The 15,228-nt window shown below is 40.3% G+C and overlaps 1 protein-coding gene across 5 annotated transcripts in view; it reads left to right on the top strand.

Moving 5' to 3' along the window:
* KIAA1549 (KIAA1549 ortholog) overlaps positions 1–10,040 on the top strand; it is a 204,986-nt gene extending 194,946 nt beyond the window's left edge. For all 5 annotated transcript variants that reach the window (XM_075123048.1, XM_048830947.2, XM_075123050.1 and 2 more), the window contains 3 exons: positions 816–961; positions 2,980–3,134; positions 8,449–10,040. In XM_075123048.1, the coding sequence (XP_074979149.1) occupies positions 816–961; positions 2,980–3,134; positions 8,449–8,703 (556 nt within the window). In that variant the 3' untranslated portion in view covers positions 8,704–10,040. The remainder of the gene's footprint in view (positions 1–815; positions 962–2,979; positions 3,135–8,448) is intronic.
* The last annotated feature ends 5,188 nt before the right edge of the window (positions 10,041–15,228 follow it).

Genomic DNA, 15,228 nt, shown 5'->3' with positions numbered 1-15,228 from the left:
GGCTTTCCTCTCCAGTGCTGTCAATCTGACACATTTTATTAATGCTAAGTCACCTTAGACTACCCTTGGTAAGCAAACAATTGTGGAGTTATGATTATCACCATTGGTGGAGACTGCCTTTGAATAATCGCACTGCAGGAAGTAGGGATGTTAACATACCTTCTCTTGACCTGTGTCAAGACACAACGTGACATGGTGCGATGTATCATATATAATCAGAGGATGTTTGAAAATTTCTAGAGCTCAACACAACAAATATTGATAACACTTAGGGAAGTACCCATAAACCAAATGGTATCTCTGTTTGCCAAATACATGTTACATTTTGCACTTTCTTCCTGTTGATTTAGATCCGAGCCCCTGACTCAGCAACATTAGTTAGTAGGGTTTTTGGGTCCCTAAATTACGCAGGTGCGTTTCGACTGAAGTCAGTGAAGTTAGATGAACCTGCTTACATTAGAAGTGAATTTGACTCTGTCCTGTTCTGTGGTTGCTTTGAGGTAGTAGTGATGATGGTTTTCCTCAGCGAAAAAGTAAATCTTTCTTTTTTTTCAAACCCTTCTCAGTGGATTGAAGCCACCCCAATCCATGAAAATGCTTGTGTTCCAACTCCTGTGTTATTCTTTGTACAAGCCTATTCTTATGAAGTGCATGTTGCGAAAGAGGATTATGGTAATGAAGTTTAATTCTTTTTGTAGCAGCTACGGTAAAAATACGCATGAGTGATCATAATAGGGTTAAGTATAAGGGACAAGTGTAAATATTTTCACGGTGGAAAGATCAGTCAGTGTGATCTTATGTTGCTCTGCCAACAGGCAAAGTTTTGGCCCGGGTTTCCTTCAGCCTGCAGAGTTAATGCACCCAGACCAGCAACAATCTGATGTTCAGTATTCCTCCAGAGGGCTATACCCAGAAGAAATGCCATCGGTGGCACGGCCACGACCAGTAGGAAGCACTGCAGGTACTTTGGGTTTATACTGAACGTGCACTGGAATATTACACCTTTTTCCAATATGTTCCATATATAGTTGTCCCTACTAAAAGTCATCATTTGCCATCAGGTGGTACTATGGTGACCTGATAGCACATGTGAAAAATAGGGGTGGGAGAGAGAGCCTCTGATATCAGGACAGGCCCTATAAAATCAGGACATCTGGTCACCGTAGATGGTATACTCCAAACTTAGGCTTTGTTTTCACTGCCAACTAACTATTGCTAGCTATCCCCTAGTGGAGACAAGGCACTGTAGTTTTTACTGCTAGCTTGCAAGGCAAGATCATCATCATACCCAGACCTGAGCCTCGCTGCCTCGTGGTAAAAACTACAGTGCCACTAGGATTTTTCAGTGGGATAGCTAATGTATATTAGTTATCCTATGGTTAAAAAAACCCTTTTTTTTTTGTAGTGAAAAGATAGCCTTAGAATAGGAAATAACTTCAGCATTTCAAAAAGAGTTCAGTGAATGTTGACTTTTGACAGGTGACCGCAGTATTTCCTTTGTGGTAAGTTAAACGGTAACTGATGCCTTCTGGAGAAAATATTCTGTTCAGCAAAATTTTGCCTATTTATCCTGCATCTTTTTTTTCTTTTTTCTTACTAGGGACATTTGCATAAAAACAGTATCTGAAGAGTCTATCTGTACCGCATGAAATCATCTTCCTGACTGTGAGACAATTTCCATAGCAAACAAGATTCTAACTTCATATTGGGTTTAAGCGGCAGGAGCTGATGAACTCTTAAGAAACAAAGATTCTGTTCTCATGTAAATGTCTCTATTAACTTTCTTCCAAAAGAGAGGGAATTAAAATACTGAAAATATAGGAGTGCTCAAGAATTTCTAAATTAGACATGTCAATGTTGTAGTCCAGAGAATTAACTTTGACCTGCAGCTCTCCTCTCCCTATAATTGTGCAAAGTGATGGTGGTGAGGGGGTTCATTATTTCATAGATGATTTAATATATTATGTAAACTGTTCCTTAAGTTTCTATGGTTGATCAGCTGCGAGTTTTTGTTTCTGGTGAACTCTAACCAGTTTTTATCCTTCAATTAAGATACAAGAACAACCAAATATCAGTTTTATAATTTTTTAAAAATTTATTTTAAGGAAAGAAGAGTAAAGTAAATATTACATGCAAGTTAGGCAACTTGTCTATGTGCCCACCCCCGCACAAAACACACAGTCACAAAGTATCAACAGCTCCTGTTTTTCAAAGTTTTCAATGAGGTATCTGCAGATCTTTAAAGTTATTTCGCTTCTAATGTATTTACAGAAAAATTTTGGCCCATCATAAGAGAAAATTTGGGGAAAAGTAAACCTGGCATGTTGCTAAATGTCTCTCTTGCAATTAACGATGATAGCTGTCCTGGCATTCAGCAGAAAGCAGTGGGAAGGGAGTGGATTTAGGTTCCAGGCTGAGTTAATAAAGGAAGTAAGCTGTGTACTGACCTTCCCGTTGGTTAATGTCAGTACTGTTTAATCTTTAAGCACAAACGAAAGCAGGAAAAACCGTATACAGGGATAGCCATTCATGTTGTGGCTGTGAGGGATGGAACAGAGAACAGTGTGCAGACTTAGGGTCTTCCTGGTCTGTTGGTGCAATAGCAAATGTCTCCTCTTTGCTGCCAGATCACTAGCATTTAAAATTGTAAGGGCTTTCTGTAATTTTTGTTTTAATGACTGGCATATACCTGAGATGTACATTCAGTGTCTGATGTGCATGTGTGTGTAATGTTTGTTATCAATGAAAGGTAATGAAAAATACCAAATTTTGAGTGAGCTGCACCAGAGTAAATGCATTTCCCTTCTCCAATCTGCATTGGTATTCTTCTGTCTGCTGATCCTGATTTGTGTGTTAAACAAAAACTAAGCTTCTTTTTCTTCCTGCCTCCCCCAAAAAATTATATGTTAGCTTCTTGTCATTTATCTGCCCTGCAAACTTACTGTGTATAAAGATGAAAAACCAATATTTGCTTTTAAGGTTCTCAGATACAGCACCTCACTCAGGTGGGAATTGCTAGCAGAATCGGAGCCCAACAAGTGGAGATTCCCTCAGTCAGAGCAGGGCATGGCCAGCCGGGGGGACCAGGGTGGCCCCACTATCGTGGAGAGGATGAATGTGCTAGAAGAGATGCAGTGAGTACTGTTTCACATTTATATAGTTTCTAAAGCAGTGATACGTTCAGGTTTTGCCTTCGTTGCTGTTTGGAATTTCTTCCGATGATTCTTTCACTTGCTTTTCTGACAACCTCCGCTTGCTCTTCCAACCTTCACTAGCTCTTCTAACCTCTCTTGCTTGCTATTCTTTCACCTCCGCTTCTCTAACCTCTTTCACTCACTCTTCCCTAACCGCTTCCTCACTCAAGGCCTTTAACCACTGTGTTCTGGTTACAGTTCACCACTTCTACCCCAGAGCTCCAGCAGAGGTCGAGTCTTCTTTCCATGCACTTCTTTAATTTGAGATAATTGCAGGTCGAAAGCACTGAAGTAAATGGCCCAGGTTCTCTGCTGGCATGCATTGGCACAGCTCCATTACTTCTATGGAGCTGCACCAGTTCATAAGGGCAGAGAATCTGGGTACTGAATGTAGAATTAGATGTGTCGTGTACAGCAGTAGAGATTTCTGGACAAGGTGTTTTCCTTTCACCTGTCAACAACATATCTGTTAGTTTACCTATACTACCGGACAGGCACCATGATTTGACAGAATACTGCTTCCAGAAGATGAAATTTCTGATTAAACTATAAGCGTTGTGATGTTTCAGCTACTTTATTGTCTTTCTCAGGAAAGATGTGGATATCTGTCACCAGCATTTCATGCACTTGGTCTTTAAACCATTCCTCTACCCATACTGACCTATGCCAGCTTTCTCGAGGTACCCTTTTGGAGATAACCCCTTTATGCTCTGGCTGTCCGCCCCACTCTCAAGTTGTCACCTCTGTTCAAATTCGTCCCCTCCCTGAGGAAGAGAATTTCCTCCCTTTGTGTACTTCCACCAGCATTTGTCCCCACTAGCAATCACCACGATCCATATTCCATGTTGTCTTAAAATAGATGTATTTAATAAAAATATTGAGAGGCTCAACAAAAACAAAATTAAGCAGGATTGGGGCCTGATTCTCAAAGATGCAGAGCACTTCCTATTAACTTCAGTTGGAATTGTGAGCGCTCAACACCTCTGAAAATCAGACAGGATGTAAATATGACTCTCCTCATGCTATGCAAAACATAGCTAACAAGGCCAAAATGGTCTTTTTGTCTAATGTAGCTAGCTATCTGTACCCCTTTTCCATGCTTAGGAATGTGGTATCCAAGTAACTCATTCCATTCTGGTCAAGGTAAGCATCCGAATGCTCGTTTACACCTGGACCGGCACTCAGCGGAGAGATCTTACAGGCTGTGTTCCATGCCTCTTCCAGTGGTATCTCAGGGTCCATGTTGGTTTGACAGCTCTCATAATTTGTCCTTCAGCCCTTTCCCCAGGCAGCTCAAGTGACTTTAGTTTTATCGGTCTTCAGGGCTTTTTTCTCAAGTGCTTATGGACCATTATATCTTTATTATTTTATTACTTGTATTACAGTATTGCTCAGACTCCAGTCAGGATCAGAGCCCCATTTTGCAAGATGCTAAGTAAACAGTTGTTTGTTTCAGACATCAATACCTGTCATATACACTCTTCCAATGTTATCTCTATATTGTCATACATTTCATTAAATAATTTTTTCCTTGATAGACAGTCTCTTGATTTTCTCCCATCAGTTGTCTGAGTGGTTAGCGAGCATTTCAAAGCTTCTGGACCCATTTAAAAGGATTTTATTGCCCTTATTTTCAGTTAGCAGCTCTTGTTACCATTTCAAATAGGCACGCGTCGCTCTAATGTGGTTTCAGCAAACATCCTTTTCTTTAGTCAACTGTGGTAACATTTTAATTATGTTCCCTGCTCTTTTTCCTTTCTGACTGCTACAGTTTGTATGCAGATGCTTATGAGGTTTTCTCAGTTTGCTAAAAAAAAAAAAATTGTGCAGATTATAACATTGACTAAAACCCTTGTGACAGGATTGGGCCAGATGGCTACAAGAGAGTGATAGAAGGCAGATATATTAGCCCCAGGTTAAGTAGCTCCCTTTTGCCTGGGTAAGGTAACAGGGAAGGTTCCAGAACAATCAGGAACTTTCTGGAAACAATTAAGGCAGACAGGATGATCAGAACACCTGCAGCCAATCAAGAAGCTGCTAGAATCAATTAAGGCAGGCTAATCAAGGCACCTGGGTTTTAAAAAGGAGCTCACTTCAGTTTGTGGTGTGTGCAAGGAGTCGGGAGCAAGAGGCACAAGGACCTGAGAGTGAGAGGGCGTGCTGCTGGAGGACTGAGGATAACACTATCTGGCATTAGGAGGAAGGTCCTGTGATGAGAATAAAGAAGGTGTTGGGAAGAGGCCATGGGGAAGTAGCCCAGGGAGTTGTAGCTGTCACACAGGTGTTACAGGAGCCACTGTAGACAGCTGTAATCCACAGGGCCCTGGGCTGGAACCCAGAGTAGAGGGCGGGCCTGGGTTCTCCTCATCCCTCCAACTCCCTACTCGATACTTGAGGAGTTGAACTGGACTGTGGGTTCCACCAGAGGGGAAGGTCTCTGGCCTGTTCCCCGATCCACTAGGTGGATCATCAGAGACTGCAGGGATTGTTCTTCTTCCTTTCCCCATGCTGGCCAGTGATGAGGCTAACTGAGTGAACGGCAGATTTGAGCCATGAAAGTGGTCAAACTGAGGGCTGACATGAACCTCTGAGGCGAGAAAATCTGCCAATAAGCGCAGGATCCACCAAGGCAGAGGAGGAACTTTTTCACACCCTACAGAACATCGGTTCTGTTGCTTGTCACAGAGCCCACGTGAATGCCTAGTGTGCCTCTCCAGTGGGGCAGTTGTTCTTTCCCGCCTTCTTACTAGGTGTAATTAAATGGAAAAAGAGAAAAAAATGCTAAATCCGTGCCCTAATCTGACAGTTTCCTGTAACAGAAAGGAAGTTTTTTTCTATTGTATCTTCACAGACTGATTTCTTTTGCTAGTTCAGATCTTTGCAATTCTCCTCTTTGGAAAGATGACATCTTTAAAAGTTTTCTTTGTTACAATTACGTTCCTCAGGTGTCATGTTTCCTGGATGCTTGGGACCCTTTCACCAACATTCTTCCTGCTCTCTCGCTCGCTCACTCTGTCTCTCTCATATGAACACACATTTCTGACATTATCCTCCACAGTTAGGAAGGTTAGAACTAGAATATTTTCTTCCCTGGTTGACACAGGTGGGTTCTGATTCTTTCGTGTTCCTGTGATGGATTCTATTACCTTACAGTATTCGTACCTCTGCTTTCCACAGTCTTTACTCTCGAAGATTTTCTCTGGAATATGCTAAGATATGAGTCTTCAGTCTTGCTTCCTGACAGAAAATCAGCAAGCAGGTCACTACACTTCATCCTACTTTTCCACTAAGCTAATCCAAGAAGGCTTGATACAGACTCCTTTGAAGTCAGTGGGAAGCTTTCCATTGGTTTCAGAGCGATTTGGATAGCCAGAACAGGTTGTTATATTTCTTTTAGGAAATAGTAAAATACAGCCATCACTGGTACTCTTTCTGTGTCAAAATAGAGCGCATTATGAAGGAGGAAAGAATTCTCCTGAGAAAGCATCAGTGAAGTAGGGTAAACACTTAACAGCAGTACATGTTACTTTGATACTTATCTGCACGGTAGAAAACATCTTTGTTTTGATAAGAAAAGGAAAAAATAATAGACTAAAACTACTTGTACAAATCCTTGTGCCTTTTTACTGGTAGATCATCTTCAACTGGTTGTCATAATCCATTTTATTGGTGGCATTGTGAGCTAGTGTGTCTCCGTTTTTATAGCCTCAGACTTGTTTAGAGCCCAACAGTAGCCACTTGTGCTTTTAATAAGATATTAAAAAACATCTAGGCAACTTTAAAACCAAAATAATCAACAACCACAGTCAGCAAACATTCTCTTTTACTTCCACCAAGAAACCATTCTTGCAGTATACTATTGACTGACTGTTTTTTACTAGATAAGAAGCTGAATCGTATAGTGACTTCTAATGTTAATGTACTCTGAAAATAGCTTAATTTGCTGGTAAAACCTCAGTGTCAAATGGAGTTTGTTTGCTTTTTTTCAATTGGGACCATAGAACCTGTCCCTCTTTAATATAGAATTAGACTACCTGTCAAGTCTGCTAACCAAAGACTGCAGGTAAGAATTATTTTAGTGCATTTGGCCGGGATGCCTCTATTTTGAAAAATCAAAGCAGCAATTAATTTATTTCCAATAACTGGAATTGTTTCTTTCTCACAAGCAAGATGGGATACCACTTATAACAGAAAAAAGTCCTACTTTATCCAGCATAAATCCTTTCATTTTCCTATCAAAGCTCCTTTCCCCAAAAAAACCCAGCTGCACTATACATGAGCTGTGCAAGATAGCATCCTACATATTATGAGGATGACTGTGATTTCAAGATTGTCATTTTAACAAAAATCCCAAGCCTATTCTTTAGTTGTCTGTCGTCCATTACTAGTTTCAACTGCTTTGCCAGATTTCTCCATTCACAGTTTGAGAGCCATTAAAAGAGACTACAGAGAATTTATTGTTTTGCTTAATGAATACAGTTTTCTTCACTAGGGTCCCCTCTTTTCCTTCCCCACTTAAACTAAGACCCTCTTTTGTTTCTTAAGCAAATAGCACTAGAGAACAAAAACAGGGTGTATTCCTTGTTAATTTGGGACAATTGGGCCTACACCAAGGCAATGTTTCTGAAACTGTGTAGCTCAAACAACTCTAGAGAGTGGAAAAATGAAATTTTTCTTGCTGAGTCTTTCTTCTAGTTCTACTTTTACTAAATGGGACCCTGTTGGTCTCAGCACAGTCCAAACACATAGTGACAGTTCCTGCCCTGGAGATTGCACAGTCTGAATAGACAAGACAGAAATGAGTAGGAAAAGGGAAGTACTAGTATCCCCGTTTTACAGATATGGGGAACTGAAGCACAGAGAGATTAAGTGACTTGTCCAAGGGCCAACAGGAAGTTGATAGCAGAGTGAGGAATTAAACCAAGTCCAGTCCAGTGCCTTATCCACAAGACAGTCCTTCGTGACTTTCTCCCATCTTTTCTGTATTTATACATCAGACATTAGAGAATGGCCAAATTTTTGTAAACCTTAGAAGAGAAAATGAGAATTTCTGAACTTAGGACAAGCCAGCAACTTATTTGTTTTGTGCCTCACAAGCACAATCACCCTTTCACGCAGTAGGGAACTAGCAGGGGTTAGACATATCTCCATGCTGCTTTTTCTCTCTCTCCTCTTTCTCCTTTCTTCTCCTTTCTCAAGCTCATCTTATTTTGAATAGGAGGAACAATCACTTTTTTTTTTTTCCATTTTGCAGACACACATGTATGGACATCAAGAATATTCTTCCTCACCAGTATTCCAGATGCAGAGGACTTCGGCCAGACAGCCTTCAGCACCACCTGCTCATCTTCCACACAGCAGCCTTCAGGGACAGGGGCTCTGCTACACCACCAGTTCCAATGAGGACCTCCAAACTGGTCACTCCTCGGCATCTCTCATAAAAGCAATTAGAGAGGAGCTTCTGCGACTCTCACAGAAACAGACAACAGTTCAGAACTTTCACAGCTGATTTGTCATGCTCTTGCAAATCTGCCAGGTATCTGCTTCCTATGGAAGCAAGACTCAAAGGAAATCAGCAACGTTTTTCTTCTGTCATCAGAGTAAACTTCCACAGCGCCAGAGATTACACTTCAGAAAAGAGCAGCAACAGAAGGAGAAAGAGAGAGATTTGTGTGGAGGCAGGGAGAGGGAGGCCAAAGTGGTATTGTCAGAGCTGGCTATCCTGCTTAATCTGTTAGCATTACTGTGCCCCACTTTGGTTTGATCTAATGAACAAAATAAAACTTTAGGTCAAAAGCTAACCCTAAAAAAACACACGCGCGCACACAAAACCCCCACCAAGAATAGTAGACGGTGAGACACCTTGCTTAAAGAAGAAGGCAAAGCTTTCCTGTTACCAGCAAGATGGACTGAATTAACATTTGATGAGAGATTACAAGAATTCTAACCTCTCCAGTGTTTTTAGTGAAGTGGCTCGTGTTGCTGCTTTGCGGGATTACAAACTATATAGGATCGGAGACATTGAAGGTGTGATCCAGAACGGGAAATCACCTTAATGACAATAACAGTAAGACTACTTAGGGGGGGAAAAAAGGATTTCTGAGCTACTTGTAACAAACCAGAACAATAATTGTTAGAGCTCTGTGTTTTCAAATGGAGCTACTCTCTGCACTCCTCCTCGTTTTTTTCTGGTGCTGAAGCTTCAAGTGTCCCTTCATCTTCATGTTTGCAAAGTAAAACCATGGCCTTTTTAAATCCAAGAATATATCCGGAAACTCATTCAGAGTGGAAAAGCAAAATGTCCAAAAAGAAAAGGCTTGATATTTATTTTGTTAAAAATACATTGAAATCTAGTTGAGAATTCTTAGTCACAGTTGAATTTTGGAGCATAAGTATGTACGTTTGTTTTCTAAACATAAATACTCTCATACTATATGCTTTCACAAGACGAGGGATAAAATATACTAATCTGTAGTTTGCTGTGTGGCCAGAAAGCAAGCCAGCGTGGGTAGGATCACCAGCACTAGGTATACATTTACCATAAACCACAGCTTACGTTGGGATCTCAGTCATATCTAGTGAAACTGAATCTTACAAAAGATAAAACTTGGGGCAAAGACATTTAGAATATTAACATAAGCTTAGATTTGTTGTTTGAGACCGTTATTTTATTTCTATCTGTTCCTACTGTCCCCATGGATGAAGGGGCACAGTAATGATGGTACATGTCTTGGAGTGTCTGTCATTATTTTTCCAGAGTTTAATTTACAATTAGCTATGAGTTTACTAATATTTGGCCATTGCACAATTGTAACCTGCATAATACAAGTGAAAATTATGACTAAATTTTGGTTTGTTGGAGTATTTTTATTTTTAACTTACATCAAATTAAATCTAAAATGGTGGCATAGAGAAAGTGTAAGTTAATATTGGTCAGGAGGCTTAGGAGTCTCTCACTGAGACAGTGATGTTCTTGACTATTTGATACTAGGAGTTGGGATTTTCAAACAGAACCAAAGGGTAGTAATGAATGGTCTGAACTATGGACCACAAAAGGGGTCATCAAGCAGGTGGCTTTGGGGTATGTCTGAATCTGCCTCATATAGGTACCTTACTTGGTTGATACTTGAATCAGCATTGGTATAGTATGCATAGATAGCATTGGTATGGTAGGGTAACTATGAGGCTATGCACATGCAGTCTAAGTGAAATTCTGAGGTTTATAATCAATCCCCCAGCCAGTGCTCCAAGCCTTCATGAGCCCAGATTGAATTTAATCCTGATGCCTGTATGGTTATGACCAGCGGAGCCATCAGGTCACTGAATTTTTATATTTTTTTAAATATTTTAATATGACATTCTTCAAGATTTACCTATTGACTTAGTGTATAACATGTCATCCCTGGTACAAACATAATGGATGAAACACTGGTTTCATACAATGGCTTGTAAAAGCAAACCCTAAGGATGCTTTAAAGAGAGACTTTCACACTGAAGCAAATTTGAAAAACAAGAGCATTAGCAGGGTGAGAAATGTACTTGGGTCAGTATTTGTATGTTTTGATATTACTGAAAACTGTTTATTGGGTGTTTCATTAAAAATTCCGTCCTTCACAGCCCAGATTCTCCTTCTAGAACCTGAAGTGAAGTCTGATTCCTGTGCTTTCGACATCACTCTGCTTATGGTATCATTAATACATTGTGCTATTAATACATGATCATTGGTACATTGTGCAATCATTAATATAGTGTTCTGAGTTCACTCCAGGAGAAAATGGGCTGTTGGGTGTAAAATCTTTATTAAATGCAAATACTGTAACTAGCAAACATAAGTAAGAATTATGGAAGAATAGCTCTGAAATGGATGGGAGGATAGGTGATTTATGCCATACCCTCACTGCAGCATGTGGAGAGAACGTTGGAGTAAATCATCACTTGTAGGGATGGGGGAACAAGCACTTTTTCTTCCCAATTTAAACACTGAACAACTTGAGAAAGGTGAAAGATTTAAGTTAGTCTGTTAAGCTTTCTCTAGTATGAAAGTCCCTCTTTAAGACCTGAAGTGTTCATAGAGAAGTACAATGGAAAACACATGTAACAGGTTTGTGCCCGAGTACCACTCTCAGACCTGCTAGAGACTTTATTTGCTATTCACCATCTATATATGGTCCTCTGTCTCCCAATGCCATTTAAAACCCTCCATGGAAGATGTCCAATGCTTCACTCAAAAGAATGGCCATAACACAAAGGGGTTGTGTACAGACTTTCTGCAACTGCTGAATTATTGAAGATTTAGGTGGCTCATGTGGTGCAAGAAAAGAGCACTGTCTGAAACAGATGGGCCAAGATGTGTATTTCCTCTTTAGAATCTAGGCAAATGATCCAGTACTAATCACGTACACGTTTACCAACCAATTGTAATGTTTTTAGTCACCTTTAAAAAGGAAACCTGAGAAGGAAAACAGAGTGGTTACCTAGGCCAACTAGGTGTCTGGTTTTGTCAATTGTCCTTTTTATTGTACTGTTGTGTTACAGCTTTGTGGACGAACAAAGGGTAAAATATAAAGCATATGTTAATGAATCTCATCAATCCCATTGATCACGTGGCTAGTATGTACATGCAGAAGAAGCAGTGTTACGAATGCTTATATTTTAATTCCATGCTTACACTGTTCTATTTTGTAGAAGCCTACATGCTCTCATAACCCTTCATTATTTTCCTAGAATTATTATGTGTATAGTCAGTGGTCAATTTGGAATATACAGGTGAAAGAAAGAAAAACTGGCAAAATGAAAGCTAGATTTTTTTTTTGTCAAAAGTGCTGACCTCTAGCCTGTTTGATACTTAGTTGTTGGAACTAACCAGAATATTTTAGACCTACGCTTTCCGTAATTGATCGCATGGAAGTTGTCATGCGTTTCCCATGCCTCCCTATGATACAACATAATTCACAAGGAGATTATACTAATAGTCCAGTGATAGTTTCAAAGATAGTTTTGCTTAGGAAACACTGCATAGCTTCTGTGAGCGTGTGATTCAGAAAAGGGAACGTTGGTGGACAGATAGGCTTCATAGCAGAAAGTGTTCAAAATCTGGACTTCAGGGGAGAGGAGATATTTCAAAGACCAGTCCTCTTGCTCCAGTGTCAGGACAGTTCGCAGCAAGGATTCATATCCAGTGTTTGGAGTGTGGCAGCTTCACCCAAGGTGCTCACTTTTTACTTCTACATTCAGACCAAGACTTCTGAAATTAAGCCCCGGAAGTTGTGCTCCTATGTCCACACTTATTTAGGTGTCTAAGTATGGACAGAGGAGCATAAATTTAGGCTCCCATTTTTGAAAGTCTTGCCACCTCTGTGTCTTGGGCATCTTTTGCCTATTTCTGGTACTTTTTATACTAAATGTAAAGAGGAAAAGGAAATTCTGTACATCACTATCACCAGCCTCTTGATATTCACATGTTCCAATGTGGCTAGAGATTAAAGCTTAAGGAAGAAAGGGGAAACCTAAATTTAGAAAGGACAGTTTTCAAAGCCGTTCTTGGGTTCGGAAGCATGGAGAGGACTTGGCTGCTGGGTGCCTGGTCTCCCCTGTGCATGCACAACATTCTTTGAAGTGCAGTTCATGTCAGAAAAATGACTAAAAATTCATGCTCAGCAAATCTGCTCCTCAGGTACATTCAGTCAGATCTTGCTCTAGTGTCAGAAGTAAGGGTGTGTTTTATTTTTGTGTTACTTTTTACTCCTTGTAACTCCGTAGAGTGGTAAGCTCTGGTAGAGTGAACTGGATTCTGCTGCTGCTCACATGTCAACAGAATCATTGAGTATAGCTATGCTACAAACAGAAAAGGTTTTTCAATCGATGTATTTAATCTGCTTCTCTAAGAGGCAGTATCCAGGTCAACAGAAGAACTCCATCTACACCGGGAGTTCAGGTGACCTAACTGCATTGCATAGGGCACAACATTTTCCAGAGCCCGTAGCGACATAGCTAGGTTGATCTAATTGTTAAGTGTAGATCAGGCTTGAGTTCCAGTAGTTGATCCATTTTTCTACCCCCGTACACCAGTGCAACTCCTCTGAAAACCATTGTGTTGCAGAGATGTGAATGAGGGCTAAATTTGGCCCAAAGATCTTTTGTTTCAGAGTAGCAGCCGTGTTAGTCTGTATTCGCAAAAAGAAAAGGAGGACTTGTGGCACCTTAGAGACTAACCAATTTATTTGAGCATAAGCTTTCGTGAGCTACAGCTCACTTCATCGGATGCATGCAGTGGAAAATACAGTGGGGAGATTTATATACATAGAGAACATGAAACAATGGGTGTTACCATACACACTGTAACGAGAGTGATCACTTAAGGTGTGCTATTACCAGCAGGAGAGCGGGGGGGTGGAGGAGGGACCTTTTGTAGTGATAATCAAGGTGGGCCATTTCCAGCAGTTGACAAGAACGTCTGAGGAACAGTGTGGGGGGGGAATAAACATGGGGAAATAGTTTTACTTTGTGTAATGACACATCCACTCCCAGTCTTTATTCAAGCCTAAGTTAATTGTATCCAGTTTGCAAATTAATTCCAATTCAGCAGTCTCTCGTTGGAGTCTGTTTTTGAAGTTTTTTTGTTGAAGAATTGCAACTTTTAGGTCTGTAATCGACCTAAGATTGAAGTGTTCTCCAACTGGTTTTTGAATGTTATAATTCTTGACATCTGATTTGTGTCCATTTATTCTTTTACGTAGAGACTGTCCAGTTTGACCAATGTACATGGCAGAGGGGCATTGCTGGCACATGATGTGCTAGCCGGAGAACATCCAGTCTGACTTTCAGATCCCAGGGTGAGTTTACAGGTATGTGGAATTGACTGAAGAACAGGAAACATGGAACCCAACAATGCCTTTTTAAAGAGTCACTCCCCAGAACAGAAGCTCAATTGAGAGTTCTGTTGAAGGCCAACGGACAGAAAAGTGACTTTAGGGCACTTACTCTAGAACAGCACACTAAAGGTCTCTGCCTATGTAGCTTTCAGGGCTGCAGTATTTAGTTTTGGTTTTGTGTGTTGTTTACTGATGCCTTATTTCGCATTTAAAACAAATATTTCTCTTGGAATGGCTAACCCTATTTAGTTTGCAGTAGTTCTTGCCCCATAACTGGAGGTTTATGTTCAGACTACACCTCCCTATTGCCTTGATCAGTATGTTTGAATGGATGAAGTGAAGGTTTTCTTCAGCTTATGTATGCTAAACCGCTATGAAAATGTAATGTGGGTTTTTTTGGTTTCGTGTTCTTTTAGCCTGTTGGTAGTTACTTAGCAAAGTTTCAGTGAAATGAGAATCAAGAGAGGATGGAAAAGAGACTGAGGACTGAGAGTTGTCAGGTTTCCTGTGGAGCTATACTTGTGGCACTCCTGTGTCATGTTCCACTGGCCATTTCCTTAAGGTTTTTCCTGTCATTTCTGAGGCAAAGACGGAATTGGCTTCTCTGTCAGGCTGTTTATTTTTTAGTGTCCTGTGATGTGTGTAATTTGAGAGCAATAGCTAGATTTACCATAGACTGCGACCTTGCTTTTCCTTCTACTGGTATACAAAACAAAGTATCATTATATACAGCAATACATTAACCTTGTTCTGGATTTAAAAGACAGACCTGGATGAAGTGTGCTTCTGTAGTTAAAAGAAAACATTGAAATAGTAATAAAGCGGGAAATTATTGAACATTGGCAACAGGAAAACAGCAGATGGAGTTGTGAATTAAGCCACCATCTGTGGCAGTTTAAAAGATGTAGCTTTATTGTCAAACATTAAACCAATTAAAGGGTTATCAGCTATGAATGATTCTGGCACTTAAAATAGTAGAATAGCAAACAAACTTATGGATTGATTGGTATAGGAGGGGTTAAACTGTGTGACCCTGATTAAAGTGATACCAGATAAGTTGGTAACAGATATTTATAGAGCACATTTTATCAAAAGTTCCCAAGTGTCGTGACATTCATAAACCCATTTACAAACAGTGATAAGTTCTGTACTCATTGCAACGT

Source organism: Caretta caretta, chromosome 1 (genome assembly GCF_965140235.1).
Source record: "Caretta caretta isolate rCarCar2 chromosome 1, rCarCar1.hap1, whole genome shotgun sequence".
NCBI lineage: Eukaryota > Metazoa > Chordata > Testudines > Cheloniidae > Caretta > Caretta caretta.
This window is presented reverse-complemented; position numbering and strand designations above follow the sequence as displayed.